The sequence below is a fragment of the Pundamilia nyererei genome, unplaced genomic scaffold (assembly GCF_000239375.1).
Source record: "Pundamilia nyererei isolate P.nyererei 1_Seehausen unplaced genomic scaffold, PunNye1.0 scaffold00190, whole genome shotgun sequence".
Lineage (NCBI taxonomy): Eukaryota > Metazoa > Chordata > Actinopteri > Cichliformes > Cichlidae > Pundamilia > Pundamilia nyererei.
In genome coordinates, this window is record NW_005187591.1 from 63,178 (window position 1) to 86,760 (window position 23,583).

The 23,583-nt window shown below is 41.1% G+C and overlaps 2 protein-coding genes across 3 annotated transcripts in view; both read left to right on the forward strand.

Annotated features, from left to right (window-relative positions):
• The window catches only part of rpgra (retinitis pigmentosa GTPase regulator a), a 13,116-nt gene extending 4,625 nt beyond the window's left edge, over nt 1–8,491 (forward strand). The window contains exons 9-17 of the mRNA XM_013914361.1: nt 840–964; nt 1,486–1,692; nt 1,967–2,522; nt 2,632–2,696; nt 5,176–7,054; nt 7,124–7,627; nt 7,724–7,908; nt 8,095–8,175; nt 8,432–8,491. Of these exons, the coding sequence (XP_013769815.1) occupies nt 840–964; nt 1,486–1,692; nt 1,967–2,522; nt 2,632–2,696; nt 5,176–7,054; nt 7,124–7,627; nt 7,724–7,908; nt 8,095–8,175; nt 8,432–8,491 (3,662 nt within the window). The remainder of the gene's footprint in view (nt 1–839; nt 965–1,485; nt 1,693–1,966; nt 2,523–2,631; nt 2,697–5,175; nt 7,055–7,123; nt 7,628–7,723; nt 7,909–8,094; nt 8,176–8,431) is intronic.
• Nucleotides 8,492–13,918: 5,427 nt separating this feature from the next.
• srpx (sushi-repeat containing protein X-linked) overlaps nt 13,919–23,583 on the forward strand; it is a 19,615-nt gene continuing 9,950 nt past the window's right edge. The window contains exons 1-2 of one of the 2 annotated variants that reach the window (XM_005747153.1): nt 13,919–14,352; nt 21,470–21,526. In XM_005747153.1, the coding sequence (XP_005747210.1) occupies nt 14,292–14,352; nt 21,470–21,526 (118 nt within the window). In that variant the 5' untranslated portion in view covers nt 13,919–14,291. The other variant, XM_005747152.1, reaches the window with a different exon arrangement.

Here is a 23,583-nt window from a genome sequence, read left to right on the forward strand (position 1 = left end):
GATGCCTCTCATGTACTGCAGCTTGCAGAAAGGGACCCCCCCCCAAATGAAAGTCACACCACCTTCAATTCATCATTTTATTGGAAAGAGATGTGCCTGGTAGCATTGTTTGAAAAAAAAAAGTTGCTTTTTTTTGAAGGGCCACCGTAAGGCATGAAAATGTGGTTTTTTGCCTCAGAGCAACGCTATGCAGTAGAGGGTTAAAAAAGTTTTTCTGTGATAAGTTCAAGAAACATTCAAGAAACAAACTTCTTTAGGACATATGACTTGTGTACCACACATAATTAAACACACACAGCAACAAACCTGTAATCAGGTTAAAAGTACCATTAGTGAGAGGTAAATAAAACAAATTAATTGATGATGAAGACGAAGTGGAATCCTTTTTTTTCCCATCCAGCATAAACATGTCACTGAGGTGCTGTTTAATCACACAGCAGCCAGTCTGCCACTGTGAGGTGTTCAAATGCAAGTTCAGCAACTCACAAGCTTTCTCTAGAATTTGCTAAAGTGACTAATTTCATAAACTTTCTCAGATGTTGTCTCCCTCTAGAGGTATTCAGTTGATTATCACCACATGTGAGTCAGTTTTCGAGGGGGTAGATAAATCAAAGTTTTGTCAGTTAACTAAATGATAAATCTAATTTCAGCCAAACAATGTACTAAAAACCAATATTCAGTATTCAAACTTTTCATTCAGTATGTGCATTTAAAAAGGGAATTAAATAAAAATCAAGGATTTTGTTGTTTATAAAATGTGTTAAAAGCAAAACGACTTCAGCCAGGATAGAAAACCTTCGGTCTGTGTTTGATGCATTTATCCTCCCCCTGCTCCACAGACAGCGGGCTGCTGTACACGTTTGGTGATGGTCGTCATGGAAAACTCGGGTTAGGGGAGGAAAACTTCATCAACCAGTTCAGCCCGACACTCTGCACACGTTTTCTTCAGTACGCTGTTCAGTCAGTAAGTGAAGGTGATGTGAAGGGCTTTAAAAGTAATCTTCATAATCAGTCAACTCCCTCCAAAAAGGCCATAAAATGTATGAGAGGCACCACAGCTTGTAACAGGAAGCCTACTACAGCAGGATGTATCCACAGCACCATCAGTGATCGATAACAGAATATTCTTCACCAATCACCCCAGGAAGAGCAGCTGAAGCTGTGCTCACAGCCAGCACCTGGATACTTTCAGAGATCAGCCTTTTAATGAGTAATGAGCTCTGAATGGATCGTGTAGTGTCACATCATATCGCCTTTCTTTGCATACTGCAGGCTTTCCCCTATTTGGCAGCTGATTGTTCACAGGGAGCAGTATTCTTAGATACGTCAGAGGTAAACTTCTCTCAAAGTAAGGCAAACGTAATCTCGAAAACAATCTTGCTGTAGCCTTGAGGGAGTAATATCCTGTATGTCAGCAGGTAAATGAGTGAAGCGCAGACTGAGAGTGAATCAGCTAGATGTTTTCTTGTGTCCTCTACCCGTCAGGTGTCGTGCGGTGGTCACCACATGCTGGTCCTGGCTACACCCAGGCCAGCAGAGAGCCAAGAAGCGGTGCCAGAGAAGGATGTCTTAATCGCAGACTACTTTCTGGAGTCAAGTTTTACCAAAATCATCTTTAAAAACAAGTTCATCAGTCCAACTCCACCATCACCACTCTCAGCCCTCTCAGCCCGGGCACGCCACCGAGACAGAGTGAGACCCTTCAACTTACTGCTCATTTTTAAAACACTTAATTCAATTCAATTTTATTTATACAGCGCCAGATCACATCAACAGTTGCCTCAAGGATAATAAAAGTTAAACATTTGAAACCCATGCTTGCAGAACCCCTTGGAAAACTTGTATGACCTGTATTATATCATTAGGGGGCAGTGTTGCACCACACTGCAAATCTGCCACTGGTTGCTGACGCTCCATAGATACATTTCCAAACTTAAACTCGAGAATCTCGTTTCCTATTTTTCAGGTTCGTTCTGTGGAGTTGTTTGGGGATAAGTTTCAGAGCCTCCCACGGCTTAACTCTGACTTTCTCAACACATCTCGGCAAACATCCAGAAATTCCCTAACTCTGAAAACCCTTTCAAATGATGCTACTACCCCTTCATCATCCCCTAAACCAAAATCAGAGGTGACAGGAAGCCCACTTCTCTCCCCCAGATCTCGATCCATATCCCCTCAGAGTCCACTGTTATCCTCTAAGGCATCAACCCCACATTCACAATCATCATTCACGCTTCAAAGTAAAGCATCCACGTCTGCTTCTTCTAAGTCTAAATGCAAAAAGGTGCCCTCTCCTTTGCTTTTACCAAAGTCTATAACAAAATTAAACCCCAGCAGTCCTGTAGCTACTAAAATGACTGCAAAGCCTAGACTAAACCGAGCAGCAGCCACTAAGAAGCCTCTAAGTAACAAATTCTCATCTCCTGTGCCACCTAAAGAGCCCTACACCCCGACTAGACCCCCCAGTAATGTTTTCATTAAAAATCTAAAGGAGGAGGAACATCCTGCCCCAACACAAACAGGTACTTGAATTCTATGGTTTCAACAAGTGGCAATAAATGTTATAGCCAGCTTTTAGCTGATGCTTGAGCGGGTTTAAGCTGTTTAACCTAATTTTGTCTGTTATTTCAGAAAATGTTAAGAGACAAATAATCACTGAAGAAGTGGAGGAGAAAGAAGTCTTTTCACCATATATGGTGAGAGAAGACATTTTTGATGGCTCATTTTGCGATGGTTTCTCTTAGATAGAGCAGATAAATACAGTATAGTCCACAGAGTCTCAAATGTAGAGTGAGACGACTGTTATTTTCCTCTTCTGGCTTCTTCTCTCTGGTTTGGATTAAATGCACTGCAGGGCAGGAAGCAGCAACGTAGAACACTCTGACTTTTTCCAGGAAATGTGCATACATCAGCATACATGCTGTGTATACTGTATGTGTGTGTGTTCTTGCAAGCACGTGTGTGTGTGTGTGTGTGTGTGTGTGTGTGTGTGTGTGTGTAAAGAAATTTTCCACTTGGTAAAACAATGAAGCAAAATATAAAATTGAATATCTCTAATGAATCTTCATCAGCCAGTTTCAGATATTTGGACAGCTTCTGCTGATACACAAATTTGTTTGGGCTCCAGCCCCTAGATGCACAAACACACACACACACACACACACACACACACACACACACACACACACACACACACACACGCAGTGCTTTGGAAAAGTTCTCAGGAATCTTGCCACATCTCATCAGTGTTTCCACAACCAGTGATGAAGCAAGTTGAGAAAGAGTCTCCTACTTTGCTGTGTGCTAACAGTTACTGCAACATGTGGTGCCCCCCCCAGCAATCCTGTCCTCACTGCAGGGGTAAATTTGTGTATTTGTGTTTGCACAGTACTCTATGTGTGTCCTCACATGTGTGAGTTTTAAGTGTGAGAGAAATTTCAATTTTATTTATATCATGCTAAATCACAACAACAGTTGCCTCAAGGTGTTTTATATTGTAAGGTAAAGACCCTACAATAACACAGAGAAAACAGAGAAAACATATCATATGACCCCTTATGAGCAAGCTTTTTGGTGACAGTGGGAAGGAAAAACTCCCTTTTAACAGGAAGAAACCTCCAGCAGAGCCAGGCTCAGGGAGGGACTGGCATCTGCCGCTACCGGTTGGAGGTGAGGGGAGAAAGATGGTACAAAGACGCGCAGTGGCAGAGTTCCAGAGATGACTAATAACTAATGATTGCAGAGAAGTGTATAAACGCATAGTGGGTGAGAAAGGTGGCTGAAAAAGAGAAACTCAATGCATCATGGGAATTCCCCAGCAGCCTAAACCTATTGCAGCATAACCAAGGGAGGATTCACGGTGACCTGATCCAGCCCTAAATATATGCTTTATCAAAGACGAAAGTTTTAAGCCTAATCTTAAAAGTAGAGATAGTGTCTGTCTCCCGAATTCAAACTGGAAGCTGGTTCCACAGAAGAGGCCTGAAAGCTGATGGCTCCGCTTCCCATTATACTTTTAAATACTTTAGGAACCATAAGTAAACCTGCAGTCTGGCAGTGCAGTACTGTGCTGGGGTGATGCAGTGCTATAAGGTCATTAAGATAAGATGGGGCCTTATTATTCAACACCTTGTATGCATGGAGAAGGATTTTAAATTCGATCTAGCATTTAACAGGCAGCCAGATGAAGAGAAGCCAGAATAGGAGAGATATGCTGTTGCTTTCTAGTCCCTGTCAGTACTCTTGCTGCACCATTTTAGATTAACCGAAGGCCTTTTAGGAAGTTTTTACAACATCCTGATTATAACGAATTACAGTAGTCCCGCCTAGAACTAGTTTTTCAGCGTCAGTCTGAGACAGTATGTTTTCTAAAATAATCAGTAGTCAAGAGAATAAAATATTATATTATACATAGGTATTTAATGAAAACAATCAATTTTGGAGAGAAGGTTTATGAGGTGCTGAACTTGTTTTTAAACACCTCACAATGGCAGACTGGCTGCTGTGTGATTAAATAGGACCTTAGTGACACCCTGGAAAAAATTTTCTACTTCGATATGTAGAAAAGTTTCAGCTAAGACATCACAGACAGTTGATTTATGCTGGCATCAGGTAATCCACTGGGACTGTATCCGAGCTTGACTTTGTGGTGTTATGCTTGATTCTGGGTATTACAAATGAAATCTATATATGTGTAATTTTGCATGAATTGACATTGAAATCGTTGAGATTTAACAGAACTTTTACAGTCATTGGTGGCCAAAAGGCTGGTTCACTGTGACATCATAATTTTCAGCAGAAACACTTTTTTTCATTCACTTTTTGTCAGTGCCATAACTCAGGAAGAGAAGGGGAATATATTTCACCAAACTGCTGACACTAATTATTCGTGCACACCTACTAAAGTCTTCAGTGCAACTAATTATACGAGTCTGCCCTGACATTCTATTTACACTTTGAAAACCACTGAAATATACCTCTAGTAGTCTATAATAGTAGGGTGCAAGTACAGTAGGTAGGTAAGATGATATTTAAAGCATTAAAAACACATAAAACATTGTACAAATTACATATGCAGTCATACTGACGACCGCTCCGCTTGTGCAGCTTTCCTTCTTTAATCTACTTTTCTTTTTCGTATTATATCTTTCTGAATCCTTATGTGATTTGTTACAGGGAAAGAAAAAGGGCAGAGCTTTTAGACATGCAGTAAAGGAAGCAGAACCATTTGCACAACAGATCCAGACCGACCGAAACTCCCCTAAGGTTTTGCCAACAGAGCTTATGAAGGGCCCCAGCACCTTGAAGACAGAAGTGTCTCCTCTGAAGAGCACAAAGAAAAATCACAAAGTGACTTCAAACAGCAAAGAGAACATCACCAAGGAGTCCAGCAACATCAAACCTTCAGAAAACAGGCAAGCTCAAAAGCAGCTCCCGCATTTTAAATCATCACAGCAAGATAAGAGGAAACCGTCAGAGCATAGCACAAAAACACAACAGACGCTGACAGATGCACAGGAGAGAGTGACTGAAGTGAAGCACAAGACGAGGAAAACTGAGGATTTGAGAGAAAGTAATAAACCGAATGAAGAGGATAACAGCTCTCTGAAGAAAGGCTTGACAAGGACCCCAAAAAAAGAGACAAAGAAATCATCATCTTTAGATCCGAAATCTCCTTCTATCAAGGTCAGTAAAGTGAATCAAGCAGCCAGTCTAGCATCCACAGAAAATGCCGTAAAGGAAAATGAAGCAACTCAGAGGGGAAGTGATGACGTCAAACCTGTTGAAGTGGCGAGTCGGGGGACACGGCGAGTCAAATCGACTCTAACAAAAGATCAGCACAAGGTTAAATCTGTACCAGGAGTGGATGCTAAATCGCCAGCAGCACAGGAAGAAAACACAACACCTTTTAAGGCTGAAACCAAGAAATCTGTCTCCAGAAAAACACCATTGCAAGTTAAGGGAAAATTGCAAGAGCTTAAACCAACACCAGTCAAGGATCAAAGTAAATGTGCAGAAAATCCCCTCATTGAAGGTGAAAGCAAAGAAAAGTGTGAGGAAAATGAGTTAAATTGTGTCAAAGACGCCACTCTGAAGATGAAAGGTGGAACTGTGGATGAGCAGAAATTGTCAAAAATAAAGGACAAAAAGACGGCAAAAACAAAACGAAGAGGAGGAGGCAAGGAAGAGGAAATCAGAGTTAAAGGTGAGGGGGATGTTGACTCTGAGAATAAGATGAAGGCTAAACCAAAGAGTGAAGCTTCCAGCCTGCCGTCATCTCAGCAGGATACACCTACAGAAGTGAGAGGTAACCCAATTTCCCCTCAAAGCCCAGAGGTGGATTCTCCTAGAGCTGCAAAACCCCTGCAAGGCGCTAAGCCTGTTGTTATGGATTCCCGTGTTTCTGAAACAGATGAAGAGGACACTCAGGGCAAGAATGGGGGAAAAACAAATTGGGGAGAAATTCTCAGTAATTCAGCGTCGCTTCTTCCAGTTGCTGGGATTGCAGGTGCAGCTATTGAGGTCCTTCGTGAGGCAGTGACAAGTGTGCAGTCTGACAGTGACAAAGCCACCTCGACACCCTCTAAAACGCTCAGTAAAGTCAGACAATTCACGAAGCAGAGTGCAGTTACGGAGCCGTCCTTGTGCTCCACATTGTCACATTTTTCTTCCTCGAATGAAACGGAGGATGGCCTGAAGACAGATGCTCAAGCTGGTGTTCCATCGGAATCTGTAAATGAATCCCAAGAAGTAGAAAATGATGACAGCAGTCGTGATCCATCAGAGGGGGAGGCAGTGAAAGGGGGCCTGTCGGAGCAGATCAGGGGTGAACACATGGAAGATTCACAAAAAGAAGTGGAGGAGAAATCCGACAAGGCATCTGGAGAGGATGAGGATTCTGAGGATGGGGGAAAGAATGAAGATGAAGATGTCGAGAGTGGAAGTGACAGTGAAGATAAAAGGGAAGAATGTGAGAGTAGTAGTGACAAAGAAACAGGAGAGGAGAGCAATACGGGAGAGGGAGAGGAAGATAATGTATCTGAGGAAGAAGAGGGTGACGAGAAAACAAGCAGGAGTGATGAAGATGAAGGAAGTGATAAAACTAATGCTGCTGAAACTGAAGGAGAGGAAGAAAGCAGTAAGAAGACAAGTGACGGATTGAGTGACTCTGATGGGAGTGAAGGAGCTGAGGAGGAAGAGGAGGAAGGTGAAAATGAAGAGTCCAGTGATGAAGAGAGTAAAGAGGATAAAGAGGAAGAGAGCAAGATGAGTGAGGATGAAGAGAAGAAAAGCGGTGATGAATCAGAGAGCGATGAGAGCACGAACCGAGAGTCAGAGGGGGAGGAGGACGGAGAGGAAGGAGACACTGCAGAATCTGCCAAAACTGAAGAAGAAGAAAATGATGAAGATGAAGAGGGCGAAACTGAGGAACAAAATGATGCCTCCACAGAAAATGAGGATGAGGAGAAGGACTCGGTTGAAGATGAAGAGGCAGATAAGAGTGAAGGAGAGCAAGACAGTGATAAGGGAGAGGAGGAAGAAGATAGCGAGGCTGATGAAGAGGAACTCCAAGATGAAAAAAGTGATGAAGAAGAAGAGGAAGAAGGAGGTGAGGAAAGGGAAGAAAGTGAGTCCGTAGGTGATGGGGAAGCTGAGACAGAAGATGGAGAGGATGAGGACAAAGAAGAGAGTGAGGAGGAGGAAGAGTCTGCAGAAGAGGAAGAGGAAGAAGAGGAGGAGGATACAGGGGACGAAGACATAGAAGCTGAGGAAGAAGAGGAAGAGAAGGAGGAGGATACAGGGGACGAAGAAACAGAAGCTGAGGAAGAGAAGGAGGAGGATACAGGGGATGAAGAAGAAGCTGAGGAAGAGAATGAAAGTGAGGAAGAGGAGAAATCAAAAGGAAAAAATAAAAGCATGGAGCCTGCTAAAAAAAATCTGTCAGAGAGTGATGAAGGGGAGGAGGAGGAGGGGGAGGAGGGGGAAGGTGAGGAGGAAGGGGAAGAAGAGGAAGAACAGCAAAAACAGACAAGGCTAAGAGGAAAAAGGAAAGACATGAAAGGTAATGATGAGGAAACTGATGATGAAGATGAGGATAGTGAGGAAGAGGGTGATGAAGAAGAAAGGGATGAAGAGAATAAGGAAAAGGGAAATGAGAACCAGGAGGAGGAGGAGGCAGAAGAAGAGGGAATTGAGGAAGAGGAAGAAGGAGATGAAAATGAAGAAGAGGAGGAGGAGAATGAGGAAGAGGAGGACCAAGCAAAATTAGCAAAGAAAAAAAAAGAGAAGCGACAGAAACCGCCACCAGACCGAAGCAGCAAACAGAAAGAAGCACCCAAACCAGCACCGAGGACCAGGCAGAGAGCTGCAGGGGGGGCGAAAGCTGAGGACTCTCAGCAGTTCTGGAACGATGTCCTGCCTCAATACCTAGACCTTCAGTGACCACGCCCACGGTGTCAGGATCCTGGGTCTCCTGAACCAGCGTTTTTAGTTCTTTGTGATTTTTGTATTTTGTACTCGTGTGATTTATTCTATGGTTTCTAGTTTTGATCCCCTGCCCTTCATGTTTCTCTGTGCCCGCTCTGTTCCGTGTAAGTCTCTGTGTTTCTTAGTTGCTGTCTCCACCGTGTCAAGTTCGCGTCTCCGTGTTATACTTCCTGTTTTACTTTGAAGGTCTGTGTCTTATGTGAATGTGTTCTGCTTTGCTTCCTTGTCTCGTCAGTTCTGATTTCTCCCAGCTGTGCCCTCCTTCTGTCTCTCATTCCCCTCGTTACTTCCCAGTGTATTTAAAACCCTGTATTTCTCTGAGTCAGTGTCATGTTGTCCCTCAAGCTGTGGGTTTCCTCATGTTCCTCTCTGTAAGTTGTAGTTTATATTTTCCCCAGTTTAGTTTTGTATGACTTCCCCTGCCAGCAAATAAAGCTGAGTTCTTTGTGTTTAAACCTTGTACCTGAGCGCCTGCATTTTGGGTCCAGCTCCTGCCTTCCACACAGCGCTTCTTGACAACCTTAGCTTAAACCTTAGCTTGAGGGCACTGAAGCCAAAATGTGAACACATAGATTTGACATGACTTAACTGTTTTGTGAATTTGCTTATTTTGCACATGAGTGACATTGATATTTATAAAGAAAACACACTGAGAATGACATACAATAATAATAATGATATGGAGGTACGACACACTAGGTTCCAAAGAAGCTCAATAGCTGCAGCTGTTGAAACAAATGAACGTTTAAGATAACATGATTATGTTCAATGGACACATATATTTCCAGGTTTCAGTGTATCTAATTACGCTGCTATACTCACGAGTCACTTGGATGGATGTATAGCTAACAAACTGAGAGCAAATGTACCTAAAGTAACTGGTGATGGTATGTTCCTATATTGTCTTAACCCTAATCAGAGTGTTTATGTATTTATTATAGAGCCTTGAATTGAATACTGTATAATTTTCTAATGTATATCTAGGCTCCAGTCTTCCACCTGTTCTGATGAATGTATATAAAATACTGAAAACAGCTTTTTTATGAGTCAGTTATTTCAGAATATTTCATATTTGTCAAAACAAGTCCACATATTACGTTTGCTGCAAAAAAGTGTACAATGAAGTACTGAAACATGTCACACAGAAATAGGAGAAAACTTGTGTTGATCACAGTGTAGTTAATAGAAAAAGATAATTGATAATAAAGAAAGCATTTTGATGTGTGAGTGTTGTTTTTAAGATAAAAAACATCATTCAGTTGGGCTTAAGTTAAATATGCACACATATTTCTGTTTTAAGGCTCTTCAGACATGCTCCACTACATCAACCAGCTGTGTCTGTTATCTGATGCTGAACAGAGTTTTTACAGTGGAGTTTTCAGAGCACCTTCATTAGAAACTGCTGCCTGCTGCAGATTAAAATGAGTCATTTGTGGCCACTCAGCTTAGAATAATAAGACAAATGTTATTGTTAAGATAGGACAGCATTTGAGTGACAATAATTAATTTTTTAATGCACATGTTTTTCTTCTTTGGGAAAAACATTCTGCAAAAATTACCCACAAGTCTGCTTACAGTGCTTACAAGGAGTTTCAGATGTTAGAAAAGGTATGCTTGAAGGAGTAAAGGTGAGGCTTTCAAACCTAAGAACAGCTGTCAAGCATGGTGGCAGGTGATAGTAGCATACTCTGGGCTGTTAAAACTGCTTTTTACTTTTTCCTCGGGAGTGCAGGTCTGCCTCAGGGCAGAGTCAAAGACCTCAATTCTTCTCCTCACACTTGGACAGCAGCCCCACATTAAGTGGGCGTGTGCAGCACACGTTGCCAGATTGTCTTCACCTCCATGCCCCGATCAGTAATAATCTGTTCTCTCTGTTCCCTCCTGCTGTCAGCTGAACCCCGTTAATTGGTCTCCAGTCTCCTGCCTTTTGTCAGTGGAGCAAGTCCAAATGTTTTCTCAAAACCCGTAATCAAGCCCTACAAACCGAACCCCTAAAGCACCCTGGGGGATAATTAACTACACATTACTGGGTTGTATGTATAATTTTAACCAATCAATTTAAACTTGCAGCTCAAAGAAATCATCAAAAGCCCAAATTTTATCAGGATGCATAAAAATTATGTAGAAATCTTTCTTATTTATTTGTAATAATTCACTGATTCAAATTTTACATTCAGCATATGGCTCAAGTTCAGTTATTCTTTGCTACCTTGATGTTGACTAAATTCCTGCAACACTACTTTGTGTTTACACTAGGCACAATTCTTGTCTTGAGCTGGATCAGAAAGCAGCTCTTGCCTTTAAACAACAGTTAAACTCATTGGACTAAATCCAGAGACAGTCCTAAGACAAAATTACTGGTGGTAACCAGCACAACAAAGTGTTAAACGAATCAACCAAAGCCAAGGCGGTCACCTTAACCCACATATAATTACTGCTCTGGAGATCCTCTCACAGTCGTTTCACTGCACGCCCCTCTTTCCTGTTCCCTGTCGAGACAAGGAGAGTTTTGACACCTTCATGTGTGGACTCGCTCTGCTGCACTACACACTACACAGGGTTTCTATCCAAACCTCATGCTTGTCTTAGACAGAAAATTAAACACCAATTAGTTCTGCAGGAGCTCTGTACTCTCTCAGCTTTTCTGCAGTGCGTGCATGTACACGTGTTATGAAACAGAGTAATCTAGTAATCTAGAAGACTGTCAAGTAAACGTCAAGTCAGATCTTGCAAAAAACATACTACAGAAACAGCTTCTGTTTCAGCTATAGGAGACAAAACACTAAAGACAGATCATGATGGTTACTATAGAACATCTCATCAGAGTATTGTTGCTAGGAAACAACTTGGATTCAGCTCGACTTCTTATAAAATGTTCATCATTAGGAAACTGAAACAGGGAGCAAACTTGTGCCAAAGTTTCCATGTTGCACTGTTTCTGCAGCTCTCCAGTGGTGATGAAAGAGCAGAGCGGCTCAGCATAAAGGTTAATATAATTTAAACCCTATCAGGTAAACAGAGCTGGTTCACAGCAGACATTTTGACTTGTGAAACACAAACACAATGAACGGCTAACATTACTAAGTGCTGAGCTGTGTTGCTGTAAGCAGCCATTGTTTATGTGATATTATTTTCAGCTGTTATGACAGAATGGATGTGACTTATTAAGGGGACGAGAAAGAAACAAGAGCTCTCTGCGGGGGAATATTTCAGCTTCCAAAAGGGAACAGAGCAGAGAAAACGGCCACAACAATACACATCAATACTCGTTTACAATCATAAATGATTTCATTAACACTCAACTTTACAAATATACAGAAGTTCAGACAAAATTTGTAACAGTTTACTAACTAAAACCTTTTAATGTTTATTTTACTTTACCTTTACTTTTACTGAATTATTTTATATTCTGGTGAAACATGCAATGCTTTGAACATAAACTTAAAGCAAACGAACAAAAATCAAAAGTCCTGCCTTTGCTAAACTAAGAGTACCAAATATTATACTATTCTACATGCAAACAAGATCATAAATAAAAGTGTCGGCAGTGCGGTATGTGCATGCGTAATTTTATATCTGTCACATTTAGGTTCGTTAAGTGTTTGGATGATGCACATTGTTCTTGTTAATAGTTGAATAAAGTCTAGAATCCACTGAAATGTTCTGCTTGACCTTCCTTGCTTTTCTGCTTGGCCTTGAGAAACTCCTGGGTTGCCTTTGCACCCATGCGATAACACTGCCTCCACTGTGTTTGACAGATGCTTTGGATGATGAGCAGTCTCTCTCCTCCTCCATACTTATCTCTGCTCATCATTCTGCTACAAGTTCATCAGAACTGTGCAGGCGCCTTTAAATGCTTGCTGCCAAAGTCTAACCTAGCCCCATATTCATTAGGGTAACCAGCTGTCTGCACCTTGTTGTAAAATCTTCTGTATTTACATTCATGAACTCTTGATTGTAGACTTTTAAAATGATGTGTTTGAAGAGTCATAAGTACAAAAGCTTTGTGGCTCCAGTTATATCTAATTTTATAAAATACTATTCAGTGGTTCACTCTGTAAATTAACCATAAATATTTTCTACTTGCAGTTTTAGATCAGTGATAGAAAAGGCATTCGGAGGCTTAATATCCTAATAATTCAATTCAGTTTTACTTATATTGGACTCAATTACAACAGCATTTCCCTGAAGGTGCTTTATATAGTAAGATAAATCCTACAATATTAGAAAGAACCCCTAACAATCACACGACTCAAGCACATAGCAACAGTGGGAAGGAAAAATTCCTTTTTAACAGGAAGAAACCTCATAAAGAACCAAGCTCAGGGAGGGGCAGCCATCTGCTGCGATTGGTTGGTGGTATGAGGAGGGGAAAGAAAAGAGAGCAGAAGGATATAGGACAAAAAATAAAGTGCCATATCTCTGATTTTTTTTTTTTTTTAATTCTTGGACTCTAAGGTTGCTCTGTGATTCACAGCTCAAAATTATAATTTTATGTCTAATACTACTACCATCCACTGTCTTAAAGAAGCTATTTTAGCTTATTTCTCTCTCTCTTTAAGGCAAGTTGCTTCTGATTGGTTACCCCTTGCAAACAGCAGGTAGGTGGGGATTGTGTGCTCACAGTCAGGCGTGTATGCTTGAGATGACCATATTAGGGATATCCGCTCTCACTGACGTCACACAGAGTTAAAAGTGAAAAAAAAAAACGCGTTTGGCCAGTCTGAAGCCTGAACTCTTGGCTCACAGAGATTACTGACCTCATTATTTTGAAGTTTGGACATGTTTGTAAAATAAAATTAAATATACCCAAGTGTGCATAAAAGCCCCCTTCCATTTCTCACATTAAATGTGATAGATTAAAGAACTCACACTCTAATAAAAACTTGTTTGATGATGTGTGTGAAAAACACTGCTGCGAGGCTACTTTTATCTTCATTTTAAATCAACTTGCTAAAAAAAGGCAAGAAAGGCTCTGAGTTTTCTGAAGATTTATGATTTTTTCTGGAAAAACTTAAAAAAAAGATTCACTGGAATTACAAACTGGTTGTACAACTGGCTGATACTTGTCACTTTTGAAAAGTGTCCATCTGATTTTAAACTAGGCTGAACTCTAAAATCTGTTAAAGATGTTGAAACTCTGTACAAAGTGCTATTGCAACACACTCTGAAACTCTCTCCAACTGAGCAGAGTTCTGTGGTCTCTTTTAAAAAGGAGCTGAAAATGTTGCTTGCAGGTAACTTTTTTGGACTCCATGTTTTTAGTATTTTGTTATGAAGCACTTTGTGATATTTGTCTTGAGATGTGCTGCATAGCACATAGCACAAAACTGTACTCATTTACTTACTTTTCTGAGATGCACCTAAATATGAGCAATGAAATGTGCATGTGTTGTATCCATGTTGGTGTAGGGAAAATGCTCCAATCAAATGTCGTTAAGGGGCCAAATAAACTTAGCTATCTATACAACTGATAGTTTTTCGTGTATTTTAAAGATAGATAAAATAAATATATGCACAGTAGTCACTTGAGTAAAATACACAAAGTATATCAGTAAATAAACAAGTTAAAGGAATAAAAATAAAATGGGCTGATTTGATGCACTTGGGTCACAGTTTAGCCTTGAGCCTGGCACTGTCCTCCCTGTCTGGCTCCCTCATGCCGGTGGTCGGGCCAGGCTGTGTGGAGAGAATCCTCCCTTGTTTCTGGAGCAAGAGGCGGGCCTTTAGAAAGAAGGAATGCACTGAAGCTTTCCTGCAGGCTCCCCTTCACATGTTGAGGAACGTCCGTCCCGCGTCCCGACATGGACATGTGGCCGCTGCTGCTCCTGTTTGTCCAGCTCTGCTTCTGCTCCGGGTATGAAGGTAAACAGCAACTTACAGCCTCTCATTCATCTTCCGGACGTTTTTAACCGTGCTGAAAAGAAGAAATATCAAATGGTAGAGCAGCTTATCTTGAGAGAGAGTCCACATGGACAGACTCTGGCGGTCCCAGTGGCTTGGTGGAAGGGTAAGTGTAGTTAAATTATGCGCTTTGGGCTTAGAGATGACTGTAAGTTGAACTGAGTTTGAGGTTTCTCGTCCTCCCTGCTGCTGGTGTTTGGTGAACCGCGGCTGTGTTTACGTGGAGGGGGTGGAGAGCGGGGGGAGTGCAGTGTGCATGTGGGGGACGTTTCCGTGCGCACAGCTCGGTCGGTGGCACTAATCACAGGCCCGCAGCTGATCTGCGCTCAAAGTTTAATTTTCGCTTCTTCATGCCTCCACCTCTTAATCTTTGATACCGCGCTAAGAGGCTGAAAAGACCTCAATAACTAAGAGCTTTGAATAAAAATAAACAAAGGGCCTTCACATATTTTGGCTTTGGGTGTTTGGAATTATTTACACTACTTTAACACGAAAGAGTTTCTGTTCTAATATAGTTCCAAAGAGTTTACTGCCCCTGTTAACTTTTCTATCACTGTTCCTTCATGGAAAATAACTGCTTTTCTTTGGATGAATGAAACAAGACGTTGTCCAACACAGCAGTCACTCCATAACGCAACTAATCACCGTTGATGTGCAAGATCCAGAAACATAAAGCCTGTAGCCTCCAGCGAGAAGCTGAAATGACTTCAAAGCGTACGTCCGGATGAAGTGTTGTGTGTGTGTGTGCGTGTGTGTGTCCCAGCTTGTGCAGTCAGTTGCAGTGGCTGTGTGCCTGTAGATGGTTTGAGAGTGGCTCACCGCTGTTGTATGATCATACAGGCTGAAACATGAACACAAGCTGTGGAGCAGATTCATACTGACACACTAAAAACTGCTCATTGAGCCGACAGTCAGGACTTTGGTCTGTTCTTGTGTATGCGCCTGCATCTATTATGAGGAGTTTATTTTACTGGGCTCTGTTTGTGTTTTTTTCTTTTGGTTAGTAAGCCTTTTATTAGTAAGGCATGGCCAGGGTTGTTTGGCAGTGCACCAGAGTCAAATCTAGAGATGTGCAGTTGCTTTTGCTCCTTTCGGGCTCTTTTTTGTGTGTGTATGTGTGTGTGGGGGGGGGGCTTACTTGTACGGCCATGTAGTCACTCAATCACAGCCAGATCACATTTTCCATGAGGGTATGTTTTACTGATGTGGGTCATACACCTCATGAAGGGAGTAGTTTGAGGAAATGCCAGCAAGTACCATCATCGAGGAAGTCTGCTTGAAAGCAACCTGCATAATTACAAAGCAATGCACAAGGACCAGACCAAGAACTCTCTAGTAATTCCTCAGTCAGTGCTAGAGCTTTTTAGAATTTTCTTAAATTTACCATCCTGGATCCACAATATTTGAGTTGAGGGTGGATCTGGTTCACGTTCTTCATTGCAATACAGGGATATTGACCTTGGTGAAGGATGCACTTTCCAAATGCCTTTCTGGTTAATGGGTAGCTAGTTTTAGACTGAAGTGTTATTAGAGGCGTTTGCATGTGGCTCAAAGAGAAAGCAGCAGGAGGATTTACAAAATGTTCAATGAAGTCTTCATTATGCACTTGTGGCCATGATGTACTAAAACCATATTTGTAAGGATTAATAGAGTGAACTCAATAAGTTCAATCTATAAGTTAATAAGCAGTGTGAGACGGGCCCTTGGCTACCTCCAGTCACTAAGGTGAAGTGTGCCTGAGTAGTTCTTGGCTGTGAAATTGGTTGCAAAGATGCTGCAACAAAAACCTCTTTTTGATTGCTTTCGTTGCTAGCAGATCGCAGTGGTCAGTATAGTTTGCCCTGAAGATGCCGTCTTGTCTGCAAACTGTCACGAACTTTTCATGAGGTCATCTCAGGAACACAGTTCTCCCACTAAACTGATATCCAAGCCTGGTGGTTATTAGAGTCCGAGCAATACTGGCTGGACTGATATATGAGCCAGTATTAGCTGTTTGTCGGTATAATGGTATCAGCATTTATAACAACCAATAACCTAAAATCAAGAGTAAAGAAGTGACGAGAGAAACACATGTTTGAGAAATTTTAGAGAAATCTGTTTCGTGTGTCTAAATATCACTCTGTTATATTTTTAAATCACCGGATATCGATGTATGGGTCTATCGCTCTGCTGTTTATGAGGGACAACAGCTTGTCTGAGAAGGTGGATGAAATGAAGGGCTGCAACAATGGTCACTTTAAGATAAATGCAGATTATTTTGGACTGTGAATCCTGAAGATACATGATGCATGCATCCATTTGAATGGCATGTGTCTGTGTGGTGCTGATCAAATGTTTCTCTAAAAATTGTTGCCTTCCTCTGAAAATGTTGAGTGAACTGAAACACTAAAACAGGAGAAACTGCAGTGTTCCCCACATCCCCCCTTAGTGTTCACTATCCTTCCTGGGGTCCATCCGACCCATTGTTGATGCAGAAATATTGATTGTCTCTGCTTTACGAATGGACAAACAGATGCTAAATAAAGACCCGGTGTGAAATGATTGGTTTCTAGCAGTGAACCTGGTGAACACTAACTGAATGAGTCAAACACCTCAGCTGCCAACAGCTTGTAGTTATTTTGCATCTCTCAGGTGATGAAGTGCTTCATCCTGCTTGGCTAGTACCTACAGAGGTTTTACTGGATATAAGTATTTGCTTTTACACGAGACACACAAACCAGATGCATCAAAGCGTCATCAGTTGAGAGCACTTAGGCGAGTTTACTTTCCTTAATAGGTTTTCACTCGCTGTGGTGGGTTGTAGGGTGTAACACTGTACCTCTATGTAAGGTAATGGAGATGAAACCCGGAGCAGTTTGCTCCTCAGGGTCAGAAACTGCTGATGTAATGAGAAAAGCAAAGCAGACGTGAGTGTAAGTGAGACACAAGTCATTAGTGCAGAAAAAAGGGAATTATGTAAGTTTGTAATCGTGGCGTTTTGAATTGAGCTCTACAGAAATGACAGCGCATTTTATTTATTATTCTTCCCCTCTGGTAGCCTGCAGCCACGATTCCACATTTACCGGAAAAGAGCTTCTTCCACATAATGACGGTTTGTATTACAGGCCTGCAGAGAACAGCTAATTGGAGAATCAGGCTCTGTAATTTAAAGCATATTCACTCCCAGAGGTTTCTCAGGAAGGCAAGCTCCTGCCGTTCCTGCACTGTTAACACTGACAACTCCTTTGAAGTAAGAGAGATGGACAGGAAGATGATGCTGGCTGCCGATCCCCTCCTCATCGCGTTGACAGATTCGTTAAATATAAATGAAGGAAAGTCTCAGATCGCTCAATCCCTGTTTTGAAATCCTTTGAATGTGGAGCTCTCTCATCAACAAGCACAAACCAGACCCAGTCCATTTATTCCAGCTGCGTAGCTGCTGTGATCCAATCAAATCTGTCCCACCTATGGGTGAGAAAGGTATCAGCAGCTGTTGAGAGCTGCAGATGGAGACATCAGTGATGGGAGAGTTCACGCTGCTCTGAGCATCCTTGTGTGCCCTCCGTCCTTCATGGCTGCTTGTTTGTCTAAAGATAAAAAAAGATGTCTACTCCAAAAGTAAACAATATAAGAAAAAGTTATTTGTTCTTTGAAGATGAATATCTGAGCTCCAATGCTTTTGTTTAGTTGCTTTTGTTTATTACAGAGCCAAGACCCAAATTGGTTTCTGCAGCGTGTAAACAAAGTTGATGAATAAGTTACATGTGTGCTAAGCATTTTTAGAGAGTGGGAAGGGTTAACTATTTGTTCCCTGCAGGCCAGTGTGGCACAACAGCGTTTCATCTTATTTAATTATACAGAGATTAATAATTGAGTTTGGGGAGAGGCTATTGACCGGCTCGACTAAGATTTATGGCTGTTGTACCTCACCTGGTGGTGAGATTATCATTCATCATGGATTTTGTATCTGATCCCATTTTAAAGAAAATTATTATTCTTTTAGCCAATATAGCTGAAAGATGCAGCTTTTGGTGAGGTGTCCTTAGACTGAGGCTGTTCCTAAAACCAAGGTCGCTCCTGGTGGCAGGTGACCACCTTGGTGTGTGAGTGTTTCTGAATGGGTGAATGAGAAACACCATAACACACTCTTGGGTAACCCCAAGCTACAAAAGTGTTACATAAAGCGTTTTTTTATACTGAGAGGAGCATTTCTGTTTGTTTTATTGATCTTTATTACACATGTTGGCTGTTTTAGTTGTGAATGATAAGCATAAGTTACACAGTGAGGCAAATATTTTTTTTTACCTTAAGCTTATGAAAAGTAGTGATGTGCATGACTTGTCATGGTCTCATTGTTTTTATGATTTGTTAGTTGTTTTTGGATTATTGTGAAGCTTTTAACTTATTTTCATCCTCTTAGTTATTTAGGTTATTTTATCCATTTGTTTTAAGTTTCCCAGCCTTTCCTGGTATTTCCTGTAAAGTTCAGATACACATTTGTCTTTAGCTTTTCTTTCACTTGTGTCCTTATTGGTTTCACCTGTGTCTCATTACCCTCCTGTGTCCAGAGACGGGATGACTGTGAAACTGCATGCTCACTTGCTAACACCTTGCTAATCACATATCATTAGCCAATGAACATACCCAAGATTATCCTCATTTCTAAAATATGGAATTACCAAGATTTACAAAGAAGACTTAATTTTTTAATTCAGTATGAACCAAAATTAGCAACTGGGTCCATAAACTCAGCAGAAAAGTTCACACAGTTCAATAGGACAGGGAGCATTTTTGCAGCCACAAGCACTGCCCCCTGGTGGCCACATAAAGAATGCAAATTTAAGGCACTTCGTGGCTTCACTTTTCCGACTATGAAGCTACATCTATCTATATTGTCTGTGGTTTTAGTAAGGCAAACTGTGTTATTACAACAACTTCAGTGATCATGTCAGACACACTGACCCATTCTGATAACATGCAGCCAGTGAAAAATGAGTGGCTGTAAAACAGTGATCACATTTTTATAGAATACGATAGAATACACTTTATTTATGTCACAAGCTTTGAAACTCTCACACTGCAGTTACCAAAAAACACAATTTAGAACAAAATGGATTAAATGAAGTAAAACTCAGGAAGATAAAGGGTGACTGAATAAATTAGCTCACTAATGTTAAAACTGCAGAAGGAATGGGAACTCAATTTTTTAAAAAAGGTGTTAAAGATGAGTAAGATTATTGTATTAAAGCCTGTTTATGTGTGTTAGGAAACCCAAAGGGAATCACTCAGCTCTGCATGGATCAGAGTTTGGCATAAACAACACAAATGCGTGGATGGATCCACTAAACGTGGCTCAGTGGATTAAGGCCAAACATCTTAACTTTGGTCTTAACAGTCCAGCTGACACTGTTCCAGAAGTCTTTTTCTTTGTGCAGCTTTACAAAACTAAGCTGTGCTGCCATGTTCTTTTTAGAGAAGAGGCTTTCTCCTGGCACCCCTTAGGCAGCTACTTTTCTAATAACTGGTGAAAAAACAACCAGTTTTAATAAATACGTCTGTGAATAATTGCTTTTTCCCCAATATTTAATTAGCAGATTTCTTGTTATGCAAAGTGCAAGCAATTTCTCACTGTAACTGCTCCATCTTGGTACATTACTCCACAGTAAAAGTGAAAAAGGATCCAGTGATGATTTTTATTTCTTTTTGTAAACACAGCTCTAGCAACGGTGTCAAATGCACTGCTTTTCCTACCTTTTGATTCACAGCAATTACATTTTAACTGATAGTCGTAAAAACACGTTTTTTGCATGTCTTGCAAACTGAACTAGTAATCTAGTAAACAGCGAGGTTCTAATCAGTTAGATAACGTTAACAAATGCACAAGTCCTTCAAATTCTCTATAAATGAACGTATCTTTAAGTCTACCCATAAAAAGCACAAAAATAGGGTTATGAGTGCCAGTTGCATCACAGTGTAAATGATCACATCCTGTTTGTTTGCAGTTGCTGCAAATTCCTTCAGAGCTGATAACTTTGACGGTGTATGTGGTTCTAACTAGTGTTCACTATAATGCTGAAACACACACACAGAGACACACAGACACACCTGTAATTGGTTTTCCATAACTTTCTTTCCTCCCTCCCTCGCCCCATTAAGAAGCAGACACTTAAGTTTTCCCATTAGACAGCTAAATCTGACTCACTCAGTATGTGGGTTTGCTCTGTGCAGTCGATGCTGTGTGATCTGAATGCTGAAACCTCAAAGCTTGTTGTGTGTGTGCATGTGTGTAACTGTGTGCTATATGACTTGCAGCATTTTCGCCCAGACAGCATTTGTTAGACTGACAGAAAAACCACGCTGAGGAAGAAGGAGTGGTAGCTACTGGTGATTTTTATCTTGGGCTCATTGACTGACATGTGGCCGATATACGGTGCTGAAGGAGGTCTGAACACTCCTCCTTTGTGGACCCTGAACAGAGAACACATTCACCCCGGGCTTCATAACGTCTCTGAGCCAGTTTTATTCCTGCTTCTTTAACCCCATCCTTACTCATTTCCTCTCAGCTTTATTAGCTCCAGGCCTGCTCTATCTTCCCTATCCCTTCATCCTCTTTCCTAGATGAATCCCCCTGGCTCCTCACAGATTGGCTGTGAGTGCCTCTCAATGATGTGTCACATTTCAGCTTTTTTTTTCATGTTTTCTCAGTAATGTGTCACTGCTAAAGATGACACAATATCGATGGCTATGGTGGGTATATGTTTAGGAGCTGTTTTGTAGCAAAACGTTTCAAATGAGGATCACAGAGTGTATCCCTGTGTTAAAAAGATTCGTTTTTCCAAGCCAACTGGAAAACAGAGATCTTTTGGGACTTACTTATTCTTCTTGCATGTGTTCTGTCCAGTGGATTCTGATTACTCCCACCCGTGGTATCTGGATTAGATGAAGTTGAGCAATACTTTTAGGCTGTTCTTAGTGCTGTTTTGCAGGGCGGATAAAAGCCCTGCAGGTCAGCCCAGGACAAAGCTTTCAAACATTGCCCAACATAAACGTAGCTCTTCATTGTATTAGTTGCTTTTTTCTTGCTTTCTTTTACCCCCAGGGTCAGGACGGTACGCCTACGGAGACGACGAGGACTGGTATTCTCATACCTATAGAGGTAACGACACTTGGTTTGTCACTGCCACAGCATGCACGCAGACATACAGGATCAGTTTAAACTTAACTCGCATTTCAATTCAATACGTTTTTACATTAGAAGTAGACAATTAATGCACTATAGTTAAGAAAGTACACTCACCAGCCACTTTGTTAGATACACCTATTCAACTGTGCAATAATGCAATCATATGGGTGGAACTCAGTGAATCTAAACATGGTAAACATGACCCCCTGAAGTTCAAACTGAGCATCTGAATGGGGAAGAAAAGGGATTTAAGTGACTTTAAATGTAGCGTGGTTGTTGGGTATTGTTGAAGATTTCAGAAACTGATGATCTACTGGGATTTTCTCTAGACAACCATCTCTAGGGTTTACAGAGAGTGATCGAAAAAAGAGAAAATATTCAGTTTCCTGGGCAAAAATGGAAACCACTCATTATAAATAAGGCATGCATAAGAGCAGCTGGGCTACAGCAGCAGAAGATGCCATTCCTCTCAGAAAACAGGAAGCGGATTGAAAAAAATGTTGCCTGGTCTGATGAGTCTCAATTTCTGTTGTAACATTCAGATGGTGTAAACCACACGGAAGCATGGATCCATCCTGTAATGTATCAGTGGTTCATGCTACTGTTGGTGGCGTAACTACTACTCAAATGGCCTCCACAAACCAAAAGAGCAGCTTTGGGATGTGGTAGAATGGGAGATTCTCATCATGCATGTGTGAGGCTATCATGTCAATATGTTGAATCTCTGCCATGAAGGATTAAAGTAATTCTGAAGGCCGAATACACAGCAATGTGTACCTAATGAAGTGGTCAGAGAGTGTATACACCCAAGTTTAAATTGAGGCAAGAATTTCACAGGATAAAATTTTCGATAAAATACTAAAAAATTGTTTAGCTTGAACAAAAATAGCTGAACTCATTTCAGTTCCTCCATTAATTCAACACCAGCTCATTCAGCCAGTTTTGTAAACTGACACTGTTACGTCAAAGTAGCTTCCCATTTTAAATCTAGGGTCAGTTAGACACGGAACATTATCATCCCGGCCAAACCACACTCTCCCCTCGTGTAAAAGCTCAGATATAATATTTTCTCTTACTCGTTGGCTGTGGAAGTTTTGCCAACACACACACCAGCACAGAGAGAAGGAGCAAGGGTGGTTTGCTGTGTAATGAAAACTCATTTTGACTCCACCTGGAAGTAAGCCTGAGCTTGTGTGTATTCTCCTCTGTGTGTTTGTGGTGGTCTGCAGGCTCAATGTTCAACTAGAGCCAGCAGGAAATAAACTGCAGATTTTGATTTTCTTGTATTGGAATAAGAACCTTGTGGCCCCTTAAATTTGGCAACATTCAAGAAATTTTACACAAGCATCACAGAGATGGGCAGCTATCCACTCTGTGAGGAAGCGAGTTGAAATGTGCAATTTCAAGCAAAGATCTCAAAGGAATAGTTCGATTTTTTTTTTTAAAGAAATACTTTCTTTCTTACTTTAAGTTTGTTGAGAAGATTAGAAGATTGATTCAGTCTCTTTAATAAACGAATCTATCAGAAGTGAACACTGAATTCAGTCTGCAGAGTTTAGCTTATGCGGAGTCACTGAAAGTGCAGTACTGTGCAAAAAGCCTTGTAGTAGTAATTCCTCAATTCCTTATACTTTGCTAGAAAAATGGAAAATGGATGTAATGAATGATTGAAACATATGTAAACATACATGGAAAATATATGAGGCAAAAACTGAGTTTGTACAATTCAAACAAGTTTAAAAATCGATATTTGGTACAACCACCTTTATTCTTCAGCACAGCCTGAAATCACTTAGATATGCTTTCTTCTTGAAGGACATTCAAAGCTCTTATTTGGATGTTGGCTGCCTTTTGTTCTGTTTTCAATCTAGATAATCCCACACTGCCGTTGAGGTCCAGTCATGTATTGGGGAGGCCAATACATGACTGATAAATAAGACAGACACGATCCCCAACACGACTGCCAAAATGCTGCTCCGAAATGTTGAGAGCGCGAGCAACACGTTGAGAGCGCGAGCAACACGTTGAGA